This window comes from Rattus norvegicus, chromosome 15 (genome assembly GCF_036323735.1).
Source record: "Rattus norvegicus strain BN/NHsdMcwi chromosome 15, GRCr8, whole genome shotgun sequence".
Taxonomy (NCBI): Eukaryota; Metazoa; Chordata; class Mammalia; order Rodentia; family Muridae; genus Rattus; species Rattus norvegicus.
In genome coordinates, this window is record NC_086033.1 from 60,529,413 (window position 1) to 60,554,864 (window position 25,452).

Here is a 25,452-nt window from a genome sequence, read left to right on the forward strand (position 1 = left end):
ACTATGCACTGATTAAAAACAGATCTAACTCTTTTACGGACGCACCAGCTAGTGAACAGCTAAAATGTGGGCAGGAAGCCAGACATGGAAGTGCACACGTCAATTCCAGCAGACAGGGAGAGACCTCCAAGACTGAGGTGAGCCCTGCCCCATTTAGTGAGACTTTGTTTCAAAAGATCAAACAAACAGACAAACAGAATAACTACTGAAATGCCAATATGTTTTATTAATTTCTGTGATTCTAGCACCTAAATAAAATGTAAGCTCAAGGTGTAAGGGGATGAGTGTGTAACTGAGTGGGAGGGAGGATGTGGTGGGTGGGTGGGTGGGTACCTCTGAGGATCACATGTTCTGGGCACCACAGGGATGTACTTCATCCATTACGGCAGCTCTTTTGAACTTCTAAAATATCAAATCATTTCAAGAGACACCTTAATATTTTTAGTGTGAGACTAATAAAGAAAACTTTTGCAAGTGCTTCCTTTTATTTAATTTAGTCAAATGGGAAAGGATGAAAGCTAGGTGCTGTTCGTGATTGATTTTGAGGGACATAACTGGACTTCCGTCATTCCAGAGTAGAGTTGAGTCAGCAGGTGCTACAGAAGACAAATGGTGACACTGACTAGGTTTGTCCCGGGTCTCGCATCTGTGCAGGTGTCCAGGTGAGCACAAGTGCTCACAGAGAACAAACGGAGTCTCGTTCCTCAAGCCACCCACCCTGTTTTTCCTCTGCCCCGGGAAGAGGCTTAATGACGAAGATTCTTTTTCTTTTGCTTAAAAGTCTCCTGGCTAACTGTGTCCTATAAGATGGTGGCTATTAAAAAAACAAAACAAAACAAAACTCCACATACTGCCTAAACCTTCTTGGTGAGATTTCACAATCTGGCGAATTCAGAAACCGTCTAAAGCAGAACTAACAGGAGGCCATGGTCTTACGACAGTCGGCATGTTTGTATTTCTTTATAAAGGGCAGAATTTCCTCTCTCGCTTATACGATTAGAGTTTGCTTTAGAGGCCGAGTTTATTTTAAACATTGAACTCACTGTGGTAAAGCCTCTGTCTTCTTTCAGCATAAACATAACAACTGACCGGTTCAAGTGTCGCCCGCTGTGTTCCAACCAAGCTCCTAAATACCTGTGTTGTTTAAATCCTCACAACCGCGGAAATTCGGTTATCCTAATTTTAGAGATAAATTCTGTTTTGCAAAGTCACTTGGGAGACACTCAGATTGCAAAGCCAGTTCCTCTCTCAAATAAAACCCATCATCTTACTCACAGCACTCTCCTGCCCCAGATATAGTCCACAGCAGCACTTCAGCGTACCTGCTTAGTAAGTGTTCCCATAGAAACTCAAAGGAAGGAAGGAAGGAAGGAAGGAAGGAAGGAAGGAAGGAAGGAAGGAAGGAAGGAAGGAGAAGGGAAGGGAAAGGAAGGGAAGGAGAAAGAAGGAAGGAAGGAAGGAAGGAAGGAAGGAGAAGGGAAGGGAAAGGAAGGGAAGGAGAAAGAAGGAAGGAAGGAAGGAAGGAAGGAAGGAAGAAAGAAAGAAAGAAAGAAAGAAAGAAAGAAAGAAAGAAAGAAAGGGAGAGAGAAGGAAAGAAACTCAACTCAAAGGGAAGGCTCAGAACAAACACTTTTCCTGCAGTGTAGCCATTCCACAATTGGAGCTCACAGAAGCAAGTACAACCTGGGTTTTCAAAGGCCATCTTGAGAGCCTACTGAACACACACAGCAAGCAATGGATACCAGAAGGATCGCACTGCCGGGAGAGAGATCAAATGTACAGCGAAAACAAAAGGACGCTGCATCCTTGCCTCCAAGATTATCTCTGGTCTCGGGGTTGCTCCGTTTACACTAAGCTGACATCTCAATGAAAAATGTATTACTGATCGCTAGATCGATTGTAGTGACGATGACTAAGGACTAATGAAGACTGTTGGTGCCAGCACACGCGATAATATATATACATATATGCCTGTCATCTCAAGCCTTTCTGGGCTTTCTGGGCTAACAGCCATATTCTACTCTGTGACATAAACAGGTTACATCAAAGCCAAATGTGTATTTAATGTCGAGGAAAAATGGGTCATCTTAATGAGCAATTCTGTGTTCCAACTCCAAAATTCTTTTTTAAGTACAGAAAACTAGAACATTCAAACATAATAAAATCTATCCAAACTTACTACTCTGCCAGAGAGACTTTTTTTTCCCTATGTGCTATTCTGATTGACAGGTTTTGAACTAATGGGTTTCAACACGAGTACTTTTTCAACACTTTCCCTTTGAAATTTCACAGGCAACTGGTCCACACTATTTGCCACCGTTGTGTTCTATAAGATGGCTGCACCACTGAAGGAACAATACTGAGCGCACAGAGAAGATTTTCTTTTAGCACATCAACAGTCCCTGCAAAGGCCTGGCCACAGTTTTTATATCCAACCTAAAACCTGAGCATGCATGTGCTTCTGTTTGAAGATACCTTTTAGGAGAGAGGTGTGTGTGTGTGTGTGTGTGTGTGTGTATACATATACATACATATATACACACACACTAGCATGTATGTGCTTCTGTTTGAAGATACCTTTTAGGAGAGAGGTGTGTGTGTGTGTGTGTGTGTGTGTGTGTGTGTGTGTGTGTGTGTACATACATATACATACATATATACACACACACTAGCATGTATGTGCTTCTCTTTGAAGATGCCTTTTAGGAGAGAGGTGTGTGTGTGTGTGTGTGTGTGTGTGTGTGTACATAATCTACATACATACACACACACACACACACACACACACACACACACACACGATTCATGAGCATTGACTAGTGCTGAAAGTGCTGTACCTCAAGCCTAAAAGAAAGTTCTCATTTTCTGTATGAGACACCTCACAGCTTTCTTGCTTTTAGGAGCATTAAGTAAGACACACGTTAGAAGACACTGAGGGCCATTTGAAACAGGAAGGGTATGACCGGAATGGCGAAAACAGGATCGTGCCTGTGAGTTGATGCCCAGGACGTCTGTTTACAAACTAAGAGATGAAAGGGCAGCTGAACACCCTTTGTAGCACCTCAGGGACATGTGCAACTCGGGCTTCTTGTCGCTTTAAACTTGTGCACAGGTGACCTGAAAACACGGAAGTTAATTCTGAAGTTACAAATGAACACCTTACTGAGAAGGTGAACTGGAAGGTTGGGAAGACGTGAGTGTAAAATGTCAAGTCATTCCCATAATGTTTTAATTATATGGGGGAACTCCACTAAATACTATGCTGAATTCATTTAACACAGGCAACTGTACCAAAGGCTCCTGGATGGGGCTAAGGAGACTGCTTAGCTGGTAATGTGCTTGGTTTTCAGGTACGAGGGCCAGGCTTCAGATCCATGTAAAAAGCCAGGCACAGGCCGGAGAGCCTGTCAGCAGTTAAGAGCACTGGCTGCCCTTCTGTAAGACTCTGGTTCCATTTTCACAATCATCTGTAACTCTAGTCCCAGAGAATCCAACGCCCTCCTCTGACTTCCAAAGGCACTGCCTGCACGTGGTAGGCAGACACACATGTTTCTCAACACATCCATACAAATAAATTAATAATAAGAACAACAAAATCCAGGTGGAATAGTGCGAAGAGGAGGAGATTAATGACGCAGGTGGGTCCCTAGAGCTGGCTGGCCAGAGAATGTAGCCAGCCAGTGAGCTCCAGTTTCAGTGAGAGATTTCAACAGTGACGATGATGACAACAACAGAGAAGCTGGGGGCAACCTTCCCACAGGTACAGTTCACAAGGTGGCCTTACTGAGGAAGCTGGAGGCTTTGAGTACCCCGAGGTTGTCTGTGTTTCTTCCAGAACTACCTGAGATCAAAGTGCCCCTAGTGCTTGGGTATACAGATGAGGACAAACAGACACGTATAGGAAGGCTTGCCCAGCAGGCTTGGGACTTGAGATGTGAAGGATCTGATGCACTAGTTTCAAAGAGGTCCAGATTTCCTTCATAAAATCGCAGAGCACACAGAGAACGTTCTAGTGCTGAGTAGTGGGACAGTCAAGCTGGCCGACTTTGGCTTAGCCAGATCTACAGCTAACAGATGGCCCTCGCACCTGTGGTTGCCGCACTCCAGCACCTGGAATTCTACAGTCTACACATGCAAGGCCCGGGAACAGGTGGAGTGCCGCCTGTACCTCTGCAGAGATGTTTCGACAAAACCCTCTCTCCTGTGGACATTCCGAAGCTGACCGGTCAGACAAAATCTGTGCTCAGATTGCCCTACCTACAGAGGATCAGTGGCCTGGAAACATCTCTCCCCAGAGCCTTTTTCCCCAGTACAGTCCATGGTGACAGAGACGGAGGAGCCTGGAGCACGGTCCATCTGGAAATCCTGACCTTTGAAGCACAGAAGCGAGCCTCTGAGCCCTGCAGTCCTGTGACGGAAGCAGCAGGACCCTGATGCAAAGAGCAGTGAGCCCGATGCTGTCCCCATTTCCGTCCACCTCTGTGTACAGAGCCCTCCCGAGATCAAGAGCTGGACAAAGCCCTACCTTCCTCTGAAGCTGGGGAGACGCCCTCCGATGTCCTACATCCTTAAATGACGCCCCTACCCCTCCGTCTAAGGTGACACAACATGATACTAAAACATCTAAGGCACAGGCCAACCTTAAGGTAAATTCGATTTACAAGTCAGACTGGTGTGTCTAGAATGACTGGTAAATTTTAACATACTCCTTCAGAAGCTATTGGTTCCGTGACTGAGGTTTAATCTTTATAATTTTAAAAATTGGCTAAACAGACTAATTTCAGCTCCGAATATCTCGGTGTCATCTTCCTTTTTAACAGTAAAGAAGAACTAGGCTTCTTTGGTAAAGTACTGAATCAGGGCCCTCAGAGTGGCTCAGAAATCCAAGGTACTTGGCGCCGAACATGACAGCCCAAGTCCAATCCCTGGGATCCTGCAAGTTGGTCTCCGTCCTCCCCACGCATGCGGTGGCACACTCATGTGTACAGTAAATAAACAAGATTAATGTGTTTTTATTTTATAAGCATTGAGCTACTATTATTCAATTGTTCTTTCATGTAGAAATAAAGTTTATTACAATGTTTGGTGAGCAACTAATACCATTTCTTACTACTCCAACAAAAATATTTAATCTCCCTCTAGAAATACGAAGCTCTGTGTAATCTGATTACTAAATGTTTTACTAATACAGCCAATCCGTGTTCTTGAGGAGATTGAAAAACACAAATTTTCTTTTTGCATTTTTTGGCAATATAATGAACTGTATCCTAGTTCAAAAGCCAAAGTTTTTATTATAAAAACAAACATGTTGCCAAAAAAAATTAATGGGAATGAGCAAAAAAAAAAAGTAAAGAAATAAACGATAAATACTTCTGAGACTGCCGGGTATAATATAAGCACAGACCTGAACTGTATCCCCAGAATCCACATTAAAAGTCAGAGATCGGACGTAGGTGCATCTCAGTGAGTCCGAGGCCATCCTGGCCGATGTCGTGAGTTCCAGGACAGCCAGGGCTACATAGTGAGACCCTGTTTCATAATAATAGTAATAACATGAAAAAGAAGGAGGAGCGGGAGGAGAAGCAGGAGGAGGAAGGGGAGGAGGAAGGGAGCAGGAGGAGGAAGGGGAGGAGGAGGAGGAAGGGGAGCAGGAGGAAGAAGAGGAGGACCAGGAGGAGGGAGAGGTGGCCGGCGGCAGTCTCAGCAGAGAAGCATGGTAGCCTGCACTAGTAATCTCAGCGCTGGGAGTCTGAGACAGGAGACTCCCTGGAGCTGGCCAGTGGTCCAGGCCACTCAGCGAGCCTCAGGTCCCAGGAAGAGCCTGAGAAAACAAAGTGGATGGATGGCTCCCGAGGAATGACAGCTTAGCTTGACGTTGGCCTCCAAACACAGGGATATGCACCCAAACACACTACGCACACTCGTCCCAGAACTCTGCCAAGGTTTGTACTCTAACACATACATAAGAAGAGCATGGAATCTCTCCTTCGGGAGTTACAAATTTCATCTTCTAAATCAACATGAGATAAAAAATAAGTTGGTTATTTTAATCCTCTACATACGAATGCCTTCAATCTGAGAGGCATTTGATTGAATAATAGATTTTTTAATAATATGTGTGGACATAATTCATCTGACCAATTCTGTTACTAGACATGTTTATCATAAAAAAATGAGAAACACCTTTCAGGTTAAAGGTTGGAAGAGATGGGAATTTACTGGCTGTGTGAACAGATTCATAATATATTTCAATATGTCAGGATATAATAAACTTTAATTTCTCTGTGTGTGTGTGTGTGTGTGTGTGTGTGTGTTTTGTCTTTAAACTCTCTGCCTGAAGTATACAAGTGTTTATCTCTTTATAATTAGGCTAGGATTTTAATGATTTCATATATGACAAGTCTGACTATTCACTCAACCAAAAAAAAAAAAAAAAAGTAATGTGGGACAAGAAATGTGCTTTAAATTTTTAACTAAATGGTGACCCAGTTGCCACTGAGTTGAAATACTTAAGAACTTAAGATACACATTTTCAAGCACATTTTTGCTTTTTGTTCCAGTTACACAATCTATTTTTTCTATATCTAAACCTTATTAGTTTTACAATCTGTTTGTTTGTTTGTTTGTTTGTTTGTTTGTTTGTTTCAGACAGGGTCTCACTATGCAGCCCTGGCTGGCCTGGAACTCACTCTGTAGTCAGGCAGGCCTAAGCTCACAGAGATCCACCTGCCTGAGCCTCGAGTCCTGGGATCAAGGTGTAAGCCTTGCCCAGTCCTACAATCTTACACTGTTCCATGATATCTGGTTGGCTAGGAAACTCTTCACCACTGTGCTGTATGCAGTTATTGTTTTATGACATTTTAATTCATATCCATAAGTTGGGCTTTAAAAAAAACTGTTTGGGAAGGGCACTCACATGCTAGCGTGCACAGGTGGAGGTCACAGGACAACGTTCGAAAGCTCCTTACAGCATCTGCTGCGAGTGCCTGTATCACTACCATATCCACAGCAGCTGAAGAGCCCAAGTCAGGTGAACTTCTAGTTAGTGTAACTATACAAAGACTTACAAGTCAAGTTGTGCACAGGAGTCGTTCAAATTCTCTTTGTTCTGCAGTAAAGCTTTGGGTTAATTTCTGTGCATTTCTTGGGTTTATTTTCCACCTTTACATCACCATTGAGTTTATAGACAGCCATTCCTATATTCTCTCTCTATAATTTATGACACATTTTTAATCATGGGGAAAATACACAGAAAATCACCATCTTTACCATCGGTAACTAAACAGTGCGGGGGATGAGGTATCACTGGGAGGCCATCATGACCATCTATCCATCACACAACTCTTGAATCTGAAAGCAAAACTCATTAACAATCACCTGCTACCATTCCCTCGCCAGGCCTTCCGTTCTTTCTGTGCCTATGGTTTTGACCTCACCTGCTCTTCCTTCATGACTGGGTTATCTCACTTGGTCTAATGTTCTCATCCACACATATATCAGAATTTCCTCCCTGTATAAGTCTAAGTGATACCCCACTGTATGTATTACCACATTTTATCTATTCCATATCCATCAATACACACTCGAAATGCTCATTTGTGGGGGTGGTGCTGACTAGTCTTCTGTCAACTTGACGAAAGGTAGAGTCACCTGAGAAGAGGAGACCCCCATTGAGAAAACGCCTCCATAAGATCGGGATGTAGGAGGGTTGGGGATTTAGCTCAGTGGTAGGGCGCTTGCCTAGCAAGCGCAAGGCCCTGGGTTCGGTCCCCAGCTCCGGAAAAAAAAGAAAAAACAAAGAAAAAACAAAGATCGGAATGTAGGCATGCCTACAGGGCATTTTTATTTAAAACTAGTGATTGATGGGGAGGTGCCAGCCCACTCTGGATAGGTACATTCCTGGGCTGGTGGTCCTGGGTTCTATAAGAGAGCAGGCTGAGCAAGCCATGGGGAGCAAGCCAGCAAGCAGCACCCCTCCATGATCTCTACATCAGCTCCTGTCTCCAGGATTCTGCCCTGCTTGAATTCCTGCCCTGACCTCCCTCTGTGATGGACTGTGCTGTAGAAGTGTACGTGAAATAAACCCTTTCCTCCCCACGTTGCTTTTGGTCATGGTGTTTCATCACAGCAGTAACCGTAGCTAAGACAGGGGTCTTACAAATAATACTTTGTAGGCACCAAGTTTTACTGCCTTGACACTTTTAGGCTTAGCACGTCACGTTTATATTGTACTGAGTCCCCCTGGCTTTGCCAGCCTATGGATGGGTAATCATGAGTCAGAGTGAGGGCCAGAATCCACTGGCTATTCTATTACTCTTACTCACACAGGAGCCTGGTCCTTCTCATCCAAGTATCTTCCAGGAAGCATCTCCCTTAGCTCCTACGTTCAAGGAAACCAAGCATCTACCTTACTTGGTCCAGCCTCGGGATTACCTCATACACACAGAGTCTTAGAGAATAATGTCACCACTGACATTTCCCCCTGGGCCTCCATTATATTCACTCTCCTTCCCATCCCACAGAAGGGAAGAGCCAACAGGCAAGGGTGACTTCTGCTTTAAGAGAACAGCCATGACTGCTCGGATGGCTGTGACAGAAATGGATGGCCATGAGGAAGATGTGTTTATTACTACAGACAGGCTGGATCGCCTTCAACATTCTTTTCTTCTTACTGTGGAATCTTAACATCTATGATGAAAAAAAAAAGAAAAAAGAAAAAAAACCACATCTCTACTCCTCAGATGAGACCCAATCAATCTACAAAACAGGTTTTCAATCAGAACCTCCGGCTTCTGGCTCATCAGAGACAGACAAGAATTCTCTGCCTATAGCTGTAAAGATTTCATTATGGCCCTGCTCACATGCAACCTCCTTAAGAAAGTGAGTGCCCTACTGGGAAAAGTGCCATCACCTCAAGATTCCTGACATTTGGCTGCAGGCATCTCCTGGGTGCTAGGCAGGAGCAGAGGGATTTTTCTCATCGACCCACAGCATCCCACTAAGGTTTCCATAAGGAGACACTGGGGCCTTCAGTTGCTGTCCAGTGCGCGTGCACACACACACACACACACACACACACACACATACACACACATACATACACACACACATACACACACACGCACACACGCACGCACCGAGTGCACCCCAGAGCCTTTAGATCTCCTTTTCCTTTTCTAAGTAAACTCTTCTCTGTATTTTACAGAAGAAGATAAACCAAACTTCATATGGTTAATCTGAAGGTTTCCCCCAGCCAAACCTATACATTAATATGTTTATTAATATACATTAATAAACCACATCTACAATCACTGAAGCTGCACAGGTTCTTTTAACAGACTTTCATTTTTCTTCTTCCTTTTTAAATTTGAACAACGCTTCAATCTTGGCCTTAATTCCATCTCTAAACTGTCTCTTCTGGGTCTAGCAGTCACTCGTGTCCAGAACTCACTCTGTGACCTCTGATCTGGGGGATCCCCCTCCAGTCTCCCTGTCCCCTCTTCCCTGGACATGCCTAGACAACCTGCACGCAATCCTGTCCAGGACAGCTTCTTATTTACTCCACCCCTGCAGTGATCAGGTCCCATGCCAGGCTGACAGGGTCTACTTGATCTTCCTGGATAAGGGCCCTCAAACTAGAATACCTAAAGCATTCCTCAGTCCCTTGATAAGCCTTTTTCCAAGTCGGGGATTTCCTCTCCTGATCAACGCTCCTCACCTTCCTCTCTCCCCAGATTCTCAGCTGTAACTTAGCTTCCTGTTTTACTGAGAAAAATCAAAGCTATCAAAGAACTTCCAGAAGCATCCTTCCTCCTTCTGCTTCATGCTGAAGCCAAGCTGATGGGCTCCTAGGCCTCACAACCTGTTTGCAAGACTCAGCCTTCCCTCTTTGCTACAGTTACTCTGCCCTCCCAAAGACAGTCCTCCTTGTTTCACACAGCTTTACTTCTTTAAAAAAAAAAATTGTTTCCAGGCTGAAGAGGTCAGGGGTCAGGGCACTGCTGCTCTCACACAGGAACCATGTTCAGTTCACAGCACCCAAGTCAGCTGGTTCTCAACCACCTGTAACTCCAGTTCCAAGGGGTATGATGCCTCAGCGGGGACCTGCACAACATCTCTGCATGTGTGCACTCACGCACGCACACACACACACACACACACACACACACACACACACACACACACACTTGAAAACGAAAATTAAAAAGGTTTTAAAAATGATTTCACTTAAATAAAGCCTTCGCATGATCTCCTAATCCCTCTCCAATTATTGGCTTCATTTCTCTACTGCCATCTACACAATTTTTTAAATTCTGACTTTATTTTCAAGATCAAACTTGCTAGCTTGGAACATCAACTCTATCTTCCTTGTGAACATAGTAACTTGCATCTAAGGCCTAATTATAGGCTTTCATGGTGCTAAGTTGTCAGGGACAGTGTCTCAGCAACCTGTCTGCTCACCCCACCGCTGACCTCGAAGCCTTTCCTGCCTGCTCAGCAGTCCTCCCACACACAGCGCTCCAAGAACCCTGGCCCCACAGCCTGCTGGGTAGTGCTGGTGACATCACAGCTTTTCTTTGCATCCTCTACTCTTTCTCCTTGCTCTGTTCCTCCTTTAAATAAGTCCACAGGTGAAAGGAAGGAAGGGATAATGGGAGGGAGGGAGGGAGGGGGGGAGGGAGGGGGGAGGGGGGAAGGGAAGGGGAGAGGGGGAAGGAGGGAGGGAAGAAAGGGGAGAGGGGGGGGAGGAAAGGGATGGAGGGAGGGAGGTAAATGGAAAAAGAAGGAAAGAGAAAGGGTAAATACACTGTAGTAACACAAGAATTGTTCAGGGGTTCATGAGATCAACACTATTCTCACAATAATGTATTCGCTGTGAAACTGTCTAAACATGCTTTCAAACATTGTACATGGGTCTCCCCATTTTCCTATGATCTTTAAAGCCACCCAGAACTGTCTGGCTTCCCTTGCATTCTAACGTACTGTTCAACCCCTATCATTTCAACTGTACAGAGGTGAATAAAAACGAGAGGTAGCCCAAGTTCTGCAAGAAAACCCAGTTTAAAGAAAGGGTTATTCAAAATTCTGATGCTTATTCAGTCTTCAGAAATCATTTGGAAGGTGGGGGTGGGAAGGGTCAGGAGGCCTTTGAGAGACACTGCCTCAAAAAAGCCAAAGGAATAAAAACTCCTTGAGCCTTTGTACCTGTGTAACCCAAATCTAAGTGTCTCACTTAGATCCCCTGAGAAGCAGCTGTCACTCCGGTGAAATTTGGGGTTCTATGTGGACCCTACAGGTGAGGATGTCATCATGGTACCTTCTGGGTTTGTTATGACGGATGTGCTGAGAACATCTATTTCATCCCTCACCAGAGCTACGAGAATGTCCTGTCCGAAAGCTGCCCACTCCACATACATTGTCTAGTAACCTTCCTCCTAGACGCACAGCCGCCCATCCATACTTTACCAAAACAAAGCCTGACACAGAGTGTAGAACATAAGAAAAGTACACAGAATTAAACCAGGGAGAGAAACAGAGAACGTGGGCAGAATGACCCAGGCACACATTACACACACACCTGCCTTGCTCTGGAAACAGACATGAGTCTAATATGATTGGCCAGAGCAGTGGTTCTCAGCCTTCAGCATTGTGACCCTTTAACACAGTTCCTCATGTTGTGGTGACCCTGAACCATAAAATTATTTCCATCGCTACCTCATGACTGTAATTTTGCTACTGTTATGAATCATAGTGTAAATATCTGACATGCAGGGTATCTGATGTGACCCCTGTGGGGGTCGTGACCCACAGGTTGAGAAAGAATCACTGGCTTATAGGTTGACAAGCTGAGGAGTTCAGTGCATTGTAAACATGTGATGTGCGAAACATTAAAATTGTGAAGCAGTAAAACCCCATGTTTACAGAAGCATTCTTTATAAGCTCCTCCTGTCTTAGTTCAGTTTACTATTGCTGTAACGAAACACCATGACCAAAAGCAACTTGGGGAGGAAAGGGTTTATTTCAGCTTACACTTCCACATCATAGTCCCTGAGTGAAGTCAGGGTCAGGGCTCACACACAGGCCATGGAGAACTGCTGCTGACCAGCTTGCCCACAGGTTGAGAACCACTGGGCCAGAAGTAACAATGGCAGACACTCTGCACCTCTGACAGGTCTATGCTGATGAGTTTCTCGTCTGTCCTTTTATCCATCCTAGAATTTCCTCTTACAAATCAATGGTTTCAGCCTTTGAGTGCGTGCACCGATATAAAATTCAGAAGGATGTCCAACGCCCAGGTGAACGTTAGGGATGCACAGAGACTGAGTTAAGAGCTACTCAGGGCATCTTACTGTTGACTCTGCTCGCCAGCTTCTGGCTTTCTTCGCACAGCAGCGCCACTGACCTCTCCATCCTATGGAGGGCTCTTCTGAAGGGCCACACCACACAGCTGGAACACCGCCTCCTGGGAGAACACCTCTTCCCTCAGCTCTGCCCACAACGCCCCATTAGCAGGGCCTTCACTTCATCTTCTGCAGCGCTCCCCCTCTTACAGATGCCTTGCACTTTCACACTTATACCCTCATAAATTCGCTCTGCACTCACACTGCCTATCTGGCTTCCTGTGCTATCCCTGGCACCTACCACAGTACTCCAACTGCTATATTTTTAGAATGCGTGAACCGAGGTGCGACAAAGATTAAAAACGATGATGTGCAGTACAGAAAATGCTCTCAAATGAATGTGATGGCCCACGCTGGTAAGATCTCCTGGGCTAGCACTCCCCCTTTGGGGTGTGTGTGTGTGTGTGTGTGTGTGTGTGTGTGTGTGTGTGTGTGTGTAACAGAGAGAGACAGACAGAGAGAGACATACCTTTTATGTACTTATTTCACACTCTGTATGTTTGGTGGGGTTTATTTTTTTTTTAGGGATGAGGGTTGTTTGGGCTATTTTTTATAAGGAGATGGGGGTCTTATGTTCTTCATACCTAAAACCCCTGGCCTTGAACCATCCTCCTGCCTCAGTTTTCTGAGTAGCTGAATATATAGCACACACCACTGTGCTTGGCTATTTCCGATAGAGGAGAGTACTTTTCCCCCTAGTGTTTTGTTTACAAAGACTGTGTTTGTTTGTTTGTTTGTTTCAATTGGCTTTTTGAGATAGGGTCTCCCTTCATGGCCTTGACTATACACCAGGCTGACTTTGACCTCATAGAGACTGGGCTTAAAGGTGTGTACCACTGGGACCAGCCAAATGACCTTGTTTAACAGTTGGATAAAAATACCTAAGTTTTTAGGTGAAAAAAAAAAAATCTGAGTCTGACACTAAAATTTAACTGCTGAATTAATTAATGGTAGGGCCCGACCTCAAAGCAGGTCTTCAGCCTTCTATTCAGTACCCTCGAACCCCAAGGAGTGTGGTGCAGAGAGCTTTAATGGCTGGTGTTCTGGCCCCAGCGCCCCTGGCAAGGAAACTGTCCCCTGGCAAGGAAACTGTCCGGGGCAGCATGAGAGCCTACAGTAGGTTCCTGGCTTCTCCCTCCCTCTCTGCCTCCCTCCCTTCTCTTTCATCTCCCCACCTCCCCTCCATTATTAATATGCTAAACCTAGGATCATATCTCTCACCATGTTTTAGATTTCATAATACCTTTCTGCAAGTGAATCCTTTTACTGCAAGAATATCCTTTCATTGATAAGCAGAAGTCAATACTTGAAATATTTCAGGTTTAAAAAATTTCAGCTGGTGGGGCTGGGGATTTAGCTCAGTGGTAGAGCGCTTACCTAGGAAGCGCAAGGCCCTGGGTTCGGTCCCCAGCTCCGAAAAAAAGAACCAAAAAAAAAAAAAAAATTCAGCTGGACCTTTCATGAATTCTAGTTAAGATTAATAAAAACCATTGAATCTGTTTGTTTTCCTTTGTTGTTTTTAATCCTCAGAAGTACTAATTTAGTAGAAAATGTTTCTAGGTTCCTAACTTGTTAAACGGGTTTTCAAAGAAAACTTAGTTTCACTTCTGTAAGGTACGGCGGTATTTTTAAAAGGTCATGGTACAGTTTAAAAGAATCATATGAAGTAATTTTCCACTTGGCCTATTAAGATATATTTTTGGAAAAAATATGAGTAAAATTTATTTTTGAGGAATGAAAAATGACAGGTTTTAGAGGCCAGTTTTTACCACCTGACTATTTGATCTAAAAAAGAAAACGTACAGCAGTCTGTCCCTGAACAGACATGCCATTTTAAGTTGGACTATTAGTACAAACTCCCACACTGCTTCAAAATTTTGCAGGATTTTAATAGTCAACGAATATATAAGAATAAGCCATGTCCCCACCACACGTGACCCACAGTGGGTAGTAAAATGGACACCAGAGAATCCAGCCTTCGAATGAGAATCCTTTCCATTCTTTGTCAAAAGCCAAGATCCCAAACTGGTAGTGGACTAAAGACAACTCCCCTGTCTCAATCTACCAAGAACAGATCTTATGGGTATGAGCCGTGATGGTCAGCTTTAAAGAGTCATTAGTGTTAAATTATATCATGGCCGTCTGATAGTTCAAAGGCAGGGGAGAGGGGCTGTTGCCACTCCCGTTCATTTAAAATCAGTGACAGCAGTTAAGAGTGCATACTGCTCCCACAGAGGAACTGAGTTCAGTTCCTATGCTAACTAACGTAGGTGGCTCACAACTGCCTATAACTTCAGCCCCAGGGGACCTGACACCTTCTTTTGACCCTCCAGGGCATCTGTACTCAAATGCATATATCCAAACACAGACACACACTCATACGCAGAACTGAAAATTAAGATACTTTTTTCAAGCATCAAGAGCTGAGCAAGGTCACTCACTCCTGTAAGCCAAAGACTAGGGGACTGGAGCAGGAGGATTGCTGCAAGTTTGAGTTCCAAGTTGCCTGGGCTACAGAGTAAGACCCTGTCTCAAGAGATAAAAGTAAAAATTTAAAAACTCACCTGTGTAAAATGGCCACCCCCACCACAAAACAAAACAAAACAAAACAAAACAAAACAAAACAAAACAAAACAAAGCAAAACACCAGAGTACACTGAATGTTGTTAAAGCTGTGATCTGTAATAACCATCAGCCATCTTAACCCACGAGGCCAAATGTTTCTCAAACGGCTAAAGAGTCACAGAATGAAACCACATTTGTCAAGGGCAACTGTTATGTACTAACATGTTATGGTCTTTGTCAAAGTCTATTCTTAGATGTAAAGCAAACTCTCTTTAATTAAAACCTTCCCTTATAAACACTTCCTGAGTGAGTGAAGTCCAACTAATCCAGTATCAGAGCAAGGCCAAAGGGAGTCCAGAACTTTCCTTGCCCTCTCTCCCAGCCACCCTGACAGCACACACGTAACCTTCGACTAAGCCGAAGAATTCTAAATTTAGACATGCTGAAACAACGCATCTTAAGCTATACGTAAAGGTTCAGTAAATTATTTATGCCTCTTATCTTTAATAACGGGCCGTCATGTTTGACTTGTAATTAACAGAGAAGGAGAGCTGTTGTACCATATACTACTGTACCAAGAGTCAGAGTTTCCAGGCTACATTTAGTTCACATTGAAATGGAAGCAAAGACGCAAACCAAGCTAAAAATAAAATGTTCTACAAAGACGAGATTTTTTTTTCAAATGGATTGAAATTTAGCTTTATTTGGTGCCTTATATGCTGATATTCAGCAACGCTTTTTTTTTTTCTTTTTTTCTTTTTTTTTTTTTTTGGTTCTTTTTTTCGGAGCTGGGGACCGAACCCAGGGCCTTGCGCTTGCTAGGCAAGCGCTCTACCACTGAGCTAAATCCCCAACCCCTCAGCAACGCTTTAACTGTGGATGGCTTTGAGAGCCTACCCGCACACCAGCTCAGTCTTCTGGGAGAGCCCAGCCTTGGCCAGCAAGAGCCACAGACCATCTCAGCAGCCACATCCTGCTGGCACTTGATTTTAACACAGTCCACAAGTGAGGAAGGGTTTTACATATTTAAACAGGTTGATTTTTTTTTTTTGAAGGAGTATTTTTAACCCAGAGAACTTCATGACGTGCAAATTCCAGTTCTTTAAATGACGTTTTTACTGGAGTACAGGCTCACTTCACCTGACAGCGGCAGAGAAGCTACTGGGATGGGGTGGGTTGGCTGCTCTGGTTTATTTACTTGGTTGGGGGTGGGGGAGCGGTTCTCTGTGTATACCTGATGATCTGGAACTCACTCTGTAGACCAGACTGGCCTTGAACTCAAAGATCTGCCTGCCTCTGCCTCTGGAGTGCTGGGACTTAAAGACATGCGGTCACTACCACCCAGTTTGTTATCCTTTTTCTTCTTTGAGGTATTACTGACAAAAAATTATGAGCTGATATTGATAGTTGATGGCATCCGGGGAAGGGAAAGTCATTTTATAAGCATATGTTATGTTGCATGGTAGGACTTTTTCATATTCACAACAGTATGAAATCATTGGATTAGCACCATGACAGTTACAGTAGAACTTATTCTATAGTCCAGACCTTACCTAATCAATCCAAATGAAATTTTGCACACTCTGAGAAACATCACTCCACCTCTCGTCCACCTTCCTCTCTGGCCCATCATTCTCAGAGCTGAGCAATTCTGAGGAAATCCTAATAGCCCAAAATCTGATCTTTGGGAAAGTAGGCAGAGTTCTGCCCCAGATGAACTGGTCAAATGCAGACATTCCTCTTTGCCTCCAATTGTCTGGAAATCTTTGGTCTTATTTCTCCCTTTTCCTCTTATTTGGATCTTGATTCCAGTATTGCCACATAGAACGAGGGCTGGAGATTCTTAATGATACCTTGTAGCTTATTGTTTGTTTTAAGCACTGGATAGAAACCCCCATGACCTCCTAAGACACTGTCTTACAATTTGGAAATCAGTGAGCAAATGCCCTCTGGTCTCCTCCACCTAGAAATCACAATTAAAATAATAATAACAATCTGTGGTGGTAGAGTGTTTTGGTTTGGTTTGGTCAGTTTGGTTTTTTTGTTTGTTTTTTTGTTTTTGAGACAAGGTCTTACTGTGTATCCCTGGCTGGCCAAGAACTTACAAATAGACCAGGCTGGCCTCAAACTCACAGAGCTCCACCTGCCTCTGCCTCCCAAGTAGTAGGATTAAAGTTGTGAACTAACGCATCAGATTATAATATTTTGATTGCATAAACTGTATCTCATAAAGCAAAGAAAAACAAAAGTCCAAATTCCTTCACCATAAAGCTACAGATAAACTCTCCGGATAAATTAAAACCAAGATACTCATCGGCTAACTGTGTTCTGTGCTGAGCGCATTTTTGCCAAATTAGAGAACAATGTATAGCCGTTCAGAATTAATATGTAAATACACATAAATGTCAAACAGAATAAGAACCCGATTACCTAATCAGGAGATATTTTTGACACACAAAGCTTCCTGACCTTGGCTGTGGAAATTCAATGGCTGAAAGTCACTGAGATTTCTCATCCATCTGCACCACTGTAAGACAGTTAACCATGCCTGCCTGCAAGCAGAACAACATCCCGCCATTGCTGCAAAATCAAAGATGACTGCACTCACATGCCAACAGAAGGCTCACACGCTCTTCTTCACATCCATAACCTAACTGCTCAGAGTTTGAAGTGACATCCTTTCAGATGACAGTACCTATGAAATGCATATGACGTGCTCTATAGCACCAAGTCTAAAGGGGGACTCCACCCTACAGGGGACATACAGAAAAGGCAGCCGGAGAGACCAGGGAAGAAACAGAAAATGGGAACCTCACTGCTCCTGTTTGGCTTTTTCAAGCCAGCATCTCTTTCACTCCTACAGAGTTTTTTGCCTTTGGGAAATTAAGTTGGATACAAAATTATCTGTTTAGCTCATGGAAACCTAGATGTAACTACCTGCTGACAGGAGAAAAGATACAAGTGAAACAAAGAATGAGTAAAGAAGAAAAAAGATGTACCTAGAAAACAGGAAGAAAACTGAAATGGACCAAAAACATCCAACAGCTGGAAGTGAGGAGGGCGTTAAGATATAGATCACTGTCAAACTACTTTCCCCTTCAAAGCACACTTTTACCCTTGGGTTGGGGCAGCACCAATGCCTAGCATCTGTCTGTCTGTCTCTGTCTGTCTCTGTCTGTCTCTCTCTGTCTCTGTCTCTCTCTCACACACACTCACACACTCACACACACACACTCACACTCTCTCTCTCTCACACACACACACACAAACACACACACTCTCTGTCTCTCTCTCACACACACAAACACACACACACACGCTCTCTTTCTCACACATACATGCTCTCTCACACACACACACTCTCTCACACACACACACACTCTCTCTCTCTCTCACACACACACACACTCTCTCTCTCACACACTCTCTCACACACACACACACTCTCTCTCTCTCTCACACACACACACACTCTCTCTCTCACACACACACACACACAACACACACACAGTCATATTCTTTATATTAAAAGTTGGCTCATTTGCTACAGAAAAAAAAAATGCCGAGATTAGTGTACTGTCCTAAAATGACTAATTTCCTTCCACAAAGATGATTAATTACATGATCACATACCATGTTAGCTCAATCAAATGAAACTTTCTACACTTTGCCAATTTTGAACTGCTGAGAGCAATTTGGCACAGCTTACCTTAATGGCTTACTCTCACTAAAAAAAGAATGGTAACTATACAGAAGACCATTAGAGAACAGTCCTGAGTAGCAGTTTTCTTTAAAAAACAGTATATATTTGTATGTGCAGTATATATACTTATATACAATATACATGTATGTATGAATATCTATAAATATAAAAATAGACAGTGATATTTTTAAATATCTATTTTTGAGAGACGGTCTCCCAGGTTAGCCTTGATCTTGAGGCAATCCTCCTGCCTCAGTTTCCCCAGTGCTGTGATTACAAGTGTATGCCATGATATTTGGCTATCAGAAATGTATACATGCATATATATTTATATATCCTTACATGTATGTTGTACATATATAATATACAACACTTGTAAGTGCATAGAAATTTTCTGGAAGCACCCCAAGAAGACAGCACTTATGACCACCTCTAAGAGGAAACCAGAGGTCAGTGACAAGATAGGATTTCTTTCATGGCTCGGATCCCAACCCTGTAGTCTCTTGTACTGTTAGTACGTGTGGTGGTGTGAATATGCTTGGCGCAGGGAGTGGCACTATTAGGAGGTGTGGTCTTGTTGGAGTAGGCGTGGCCTTGTGGGAAGAAGTATGTGACTGTGAGGGTGGGCTTGGAGACCTTCCTCCTAGTTGTCTGGAAGCCAGTCTTTTCCTGTTTGCCTTTGGAATAAAATGTAAAATTCTCAACTATTCCTGTATCATGCCTGCCTGGCCGCTGTCATGTTCCTGCCTTGATGATAATGGACTGAACCTCTGAACCTGTAAGCCTGACCCAATTAAATATTGTTTCTTACAAAAGTTGCCTTGGTCGTGGTGTCTCTTCATAGAAATGAAGCCCTAACTAAGAGAGTATGTCTGACTATATACATGTATTATTGTTGTTTTGAGATAGGGCCTGACAAGGTAAACCAAAGGCTATAGTCAAAGTTCCCATTCTCTTGCCTCAGCCTCCTGAATTGTATAATTAGAACACCCATTTCCAGCTTGTACAACTTTTTCAACTAAGAAAATGTCTAGACACTTTTCAAATGCTTCAAGTGATGCAGTGTCCATTTTAAGATGCAAATCATTTAGAATATTATGGAATATTTACACAAAGTATTTCAAATAAGGTTAATTACTTAAACTCCAGCCTTTTGTTTGTTTGATTTTGAGACAGGGTTTCCTGCAGCCCAGGCTGGCCAAGGACTCACTTTGGAAATGAGGATGACCTTGAAGCCCTGATTCCCCTGCCTCCGTGTCCTGTGTGTTAAAATTACAGATGCATCCCACTGTACCTTGTTTCTAAGCAGTGCTAGGAATTAAATCCAGGGCTTTATGCATGCTAGCAAGCAGTCTACCAAGGAGCTACCTCCCCAGCCCAAACTGCTGTTCCTCCCTATAAACAGCCTATCAAACAGCAGCCTGATCCTGAGATCTTAATGGGACTAAAGTCAGTGAGCTTCAATGTTAATATTCACACTGCAAGTATTTAATGACTATACAGTCATTTGTGGAAGGATATTTATGTGTGGGTGTGTGCGTAATCAAGGAGGTAAAGGTCAACTGGCTTCTTTAATCACTTTGCTCTTTAACTTTTGGACAAGGTTGATCCCTAAACTTGACTGGACTTGACTGGCTTGGCCAACAACTCACAGGGATCCTTCTGATTCGGCACCCCCCACTCCCACCCCACCCCCACCCCTGTACACCCCCAGGCTACAGAATATAAATACTTGATCCTTGTTTGGTGGCCTTGTTTAAGAAGGTTTAGGAGTTCCTTTCTGGGGGAAGTACAGCACTGGGGGAGGCAGGGTTTGGGAGTTTAAAGCTTCACATCACTCAGTTGGAGAGCTCTCTCTCTTTCTCTCTCTCTGCTCCACGATTTCAGTTCATCATGTGGCAGCTTCCTGCTTCTACTGCTATGCCTGTCACATGCTGCCTCCCCAGCAGGATGACCTCTTATGCTTCTGGAAGTCAAAGCCCAAACAATCTTCTATAAGCTCTCTTGGTCACAGTATTTTTATCTCAGCAACAGAAAAGTAGCAAAGACACATGGGTAACGGGGCTCTGACTCAGGTCCTCCACTTGTGCAGTAAGCAATTCACAGAGTCACTGCGCCAGTCCTGAACTATTTTCAAGTTCTACGAACAACACAGTCACCTATGGGCCATATGTCTACCTACACTACTCTACCAGGGGCATATTTACACATCTACATGTAAGCATGTAGCATGTATGAGTGTATGAATGCAGGGCTAAAGGCACTATTAGTAATCCTAACCATCATACTTAGCGGGTCTTGCTGTATCTTTAGGATAACGGAGAAAGAACTGTTAGTGTTGTCTCAAAAACGACTGAGCTTTGAGGTCTGAGCCTCCCCGCCAGCCTCATCTCACAGTCCTACAGAGAAGATGAGGAAATACCTACATTTTTCTAGGGTGTCTCTCTTCTTCTCTGGATAATCCCCCAAAACTAGGAACCCATTGTCACCTTTAGCAGTTCTACTTGAATTAACTCCCCCACTGGCCTCACCTTCCTCCCTCAGAAGCAGGAACCATCCCTAATTTTTTTCAAATGGCATAAACCTTACTAGCCAGTCTTGATAGTAATATGCATGGAGTTTTGACCATTGCATGTAAATATATGGTGTGCCATCTTTTAAACCTGCCATTTTTCTCTTTAACTAAGTCTTTTAGGGTTTTTTTTTTTTAGATTAAGATTTTACATGTTGGGCTGGGGATTTAGCTCAGTGGTAGAGCGCTTACCTAGGAAGCGCAAGGCCCTGGGTTCGGTCCCCAGCTCCGAAAAAAAGAACCAAAAAAAAAAGATTTTACATGTTAAAAGCACTGTTAGTAAAAACTCTATATTGGTTAGTTTCAGTTTTCAAAAAAGAAAAAATCTAAATCCAGAAGTATTACGAATGCTATAAAATTCAAAATCCATCTCTATTAAAAAGTAACTCCAAGACGTGTAAACACAGCTGAAGCAACCCTTGACTCTAGAAACTGCAGCCATTGTCAGCAGGTGCTCAAACAAACACTAATCCAAACTGTTTCCAAGGACGACTCCCATAAGCCCTAGGAAGTTAATTGTCATGAAATAACTGTAGAATGAATTACTTTTGCAAATCTGTTACCAGAGGGAGCATCCACTAATTTAATCAGTTCCATACTCAAATTCTTTAACTCCTCCACTAACAGCCTAGGTGTTGAAGACTTCTAAACTTAGAAGAACATTAGACTAAGTCTGTTAACGCCCAGTAGCCCCTGCCGTCTGCTCACCACTAAAGGAAAGCTCAACTTTGAGACTGATCACACAAAGCCACAAAAGCATTACCACACCCGGCAATACCCTGAAGAGGTAACTTGTGATGAACCACCGTGGATGTCTGAGCTCTGCACTTTGAGGGAACCTGTAGCACAGAAGCCTAGCCAGCCAGTGGGCACAGCGCACCAGAGAAACTGAGAGGAGCAAGCAGCTTGCTGTGGGTGGGAACGCACGGTGGCTGGCGGGATACAGCTTCCCTCAGGTCTTCCAGCGCATGCAGCGCAAGGGGTGAACAACCAAACTCCTTTTAAGTTTCCTAGATGGGAACTCGCAACCCGGCTGCACCTTTCTCCCTTGCCTCAAGCCGCTTGCTCTGATGGCTAGCCAGGAGTTCCGGAACACACCCTGGATGGCTCTTAAACCCCCGCAGGAATCCCTGGAGCACCGTCCAGCCCCAAGGGTGAGGCCACGCCCCATCCAGACCGCGCCCCCGCGCCCCTTCTCCGGATACAAGTGCACGGGATCTCCCGGAGCGTTCCCTCTACCCACAGCCCACCCGCAGGCCCCCGGCCCAGCCTCACCTTGGTCCGGATCTGTCCAGAGGTGGACACTTTACGGATCAGCTTCTGGGGTCCCTCCTGCTCCGCTTCACTGTCGGACGAATCCTCTCCGGGTCCTGCAGCAGTTGGGGAAACCGCGCCGGCCCCGGCGACCGCTCCTCCCGCGACGCCCTGAGGGTGGTGCTGGCTGCCGGCCACGGCCATCCTCTCTGATTCCTGCAGGGACACAGCAGCGCCCCGAGGGGCTGTGGTCAGTTGCTGGGCTCTGCCCGAGCGTCCGAGCCCTGCGCCTAGCTGGCGCCATCTTCCGCGATCCCCGCCGCGCAGCACAGGGGACCTGGGACCACAGGCCGCCCCTGCCGAGACTTCCTGCGTCCTCTGCGCGCTTCACGCCTGTGCACCCAGCCTTGGAATGTTCTGGGGTTGCTGACGCAGGATATGACCAGCACCGGAATGAGAGGATGGAAGTCGTGATAAGCCTCTGACAACCACCTTCTTACTCCTCCTAGGGTCTGGAGGGCTCAGAGGTTTTGGAGAGATAGGCAAGAGCAAGTCGCGGCAGGTCAGACATTGACGAGACTCCTCCCCTGGTTCAAGGCAGCAAAAGTGAGGAGAAGGCTCCTTCAGGAAAGGCGGACAGGGAGCTACCTCCTACGTCCTGGGGTGTACCTCTGGACCCCGAATCCCTCCACAAACTCGAGCCTTGTGGCAATTCCAGTTAAGTAAAAGTTCCCTCTGCCTGGGAGATGCACTGGGTCACAAGGACCCTCAGCCCCAAGGCTAAGACCTTACTTTCCCACCTCTACTCGGGAGTTGGGGTCCTTTCGGCTCCTCTACTGTGCTGTTTACTTTCGGGACCACCCCCATCCGGCGCACACGGAAGAGAAGAGCATTTTCCGGGAGGTTTCAGCTCCGCTCTGAGAACTTTTGGTTCAGAAAGAGCGATTCCCTTTGGCTAGCAGGAAGCTGGGAAGGGCGTGGGGAGAACAAGAAACAAGAGAGGACACGCAGCCCAAGATGACAATATGCTGAAATAGATGTCTAGGCTGAAGTGCTCATCCAGAATGCCTGGAAGAATGGAGTCAACTATGTGAACAAAGTATTAAGCAAAGAAAAAATATATATGTCTATGTATATATACATATATATCATTCATACACACACACACACACACACACACACACACACACACACACACACGAGAGAGAGAGAGAGAGAGAGAGAGAGAGAGAGAGAGAGACAGACAGACAGAGAGAGAGAGAGAGAGAGAGAGAGAGCACCATTCCCTAGTCCAGAATAAGGTCTGAGGAAGAGAATCCACAGGCTGTAACCTGGGCTCCAAGGCTTCCCTAACCAGCTATTTAACTGGTCGGGAAGAGCAACCTTGCAGCAGAGCAGAATGCACCTTAAACCTCAAAAATCCTACACAGTGGGGGATGGGTCCTGCTGTCAACCAATGAGAACTTCTTCACAGTGCTATTAGTGATTTTTCCAATTAAGTCAGAAGTCCCTACCGACTCTGGGGGCTCTCCTTGATAGAGCAATCGTTATAGCCCTTGCCTTCCTTCAGGTTCCTCTCCTAGTTTGTCACTTGGCCTTGACCTGGGCAATTCCTGGAAACTGAGATTTGGAGCTTTGTTTCTTTCCAGGTGCAACCTTAAGGCCAGCAATGATTTGGCTCAGCGTTGGGACTGCTGCCAGCTCTAAGAGATTTTAACTATACTAAAAATGTGGAATCCCTTTCAGTCCTTCAGCCTGAGAGTGCCTCTATGTTTCTCAAACATGGTTATTCCTTTCAGTAAAGGCAAGTGTGGGGTGAAATGGACTTCAAAAGTCCTTAGGCCCTATAATATGAAATTCTGTACCTACAAGAACATACTGCTGGGAAATTTTTAAGAAGCAATAACATTAAATGGCCTTGGCTGGAGATCCAGATCAGTGCCTAGAGTACAGAAGGCCCATCACAGCCAAAAACGAAATAATGCCCTTTTAGTGACCTTTATTCCGGTCTGGCTATTTGGTCACAGACAAATCTAATGATTTGGCAACACAAAGACCCCTAGTATAGGGCCTTCAGGTAGAACATAGTAGTTCAGACTTTCCTTTTAACGTAAAGAAGACAGAGGGCACAAGCTGGGACCAAAGTTTAAAAAAAAAAAAAAAGATGTGATTATGGTTAATGTTCTCTTCCCCACACACTATACAGCTACGGGTCAGTTTGAAGACTATTGCATACTTCAACCCACACATTAAACTTTCAGGTTTTACACAGCAACATTTTCCAGAATCCAGCCAAGGGTGATTGAAGCGAAAGGTGGCCTGTCGCCCATGCCTATTTGGTGAAGAAGGATTACACTTCTTACTCTTCGAAAGGAGGCTGATTGCTTAAAGACACATTAAATGGCTTCATACCCAGGAGCGAGGCAACTAATTCCTCAAAGTGAAAAGGGTATTTGTGACTTAGAAAAACTTAGCCTTGCAGCCAACTCTGCCCTACACGGAATTCAGTAGCCAGATCCTCAGGCTTGTAACTTGGAGAGCAAAGCCAGTCTTCACTGGTTCTTGCTAAGTAAATGACAACTCTACAGCATACAGAGGAAACCTAGGACGGATGGAAATACTGTGTAGGCAAAGAAGGGAAAGCTGCCTCCTTTCCCACGTGCAGCAGCTTGGGGAAAACCCTGGTGGAAGACCTTCTCTTCTGAGAAACTTTCAAGGAATCCCCAATTTGAAGTACTATCTGACACACTAACTGCTTCTCCTAGGGCTAAGCATCCAAAATGGCTATCTGATCTAACCAAGATGCACATGCCTTTCCTTTGTGTAGTTTGTTTCTTTGTTTTGAGATGGCCCCATAGCGAGCCTCAGGCTTGCCTGGAGCTCATTCTATATCCCAATCTGACTTTGAATTTATTTATGGTAGGTCTCCTGTATCAGCCTCGATTTCTCGAAATGGC

The 25,452-nt window shown here is 44.5% G+C and overlaps 1 protein-coding gene across 4 annotated transcripts in view; it reads right to left on the reverse strand.

Annotated features, from left to right (window-relative positions):
- Window positions 1-25,452, reverse strand: part of Dgkh (diacylglycerol kinase, eta) — a 169,499-nt gene that overhangs the window by 139,134 nt on the left and 4,913 nt on the right. For all 4 annotated transcript variants that reach the window (NM_001427603.1, XM_039094036.2, XM_063274439.1 and 1 more), the window contains 1 exon segment: window positions 22,517-22,711. In NM_001427603.1, coding sequence (NP_001414532.1) covers window positions 22,517-22,699 — 183 coding nt within the window. In that variant the 5' untranslated portion in view covers window positions 22,700-22,711.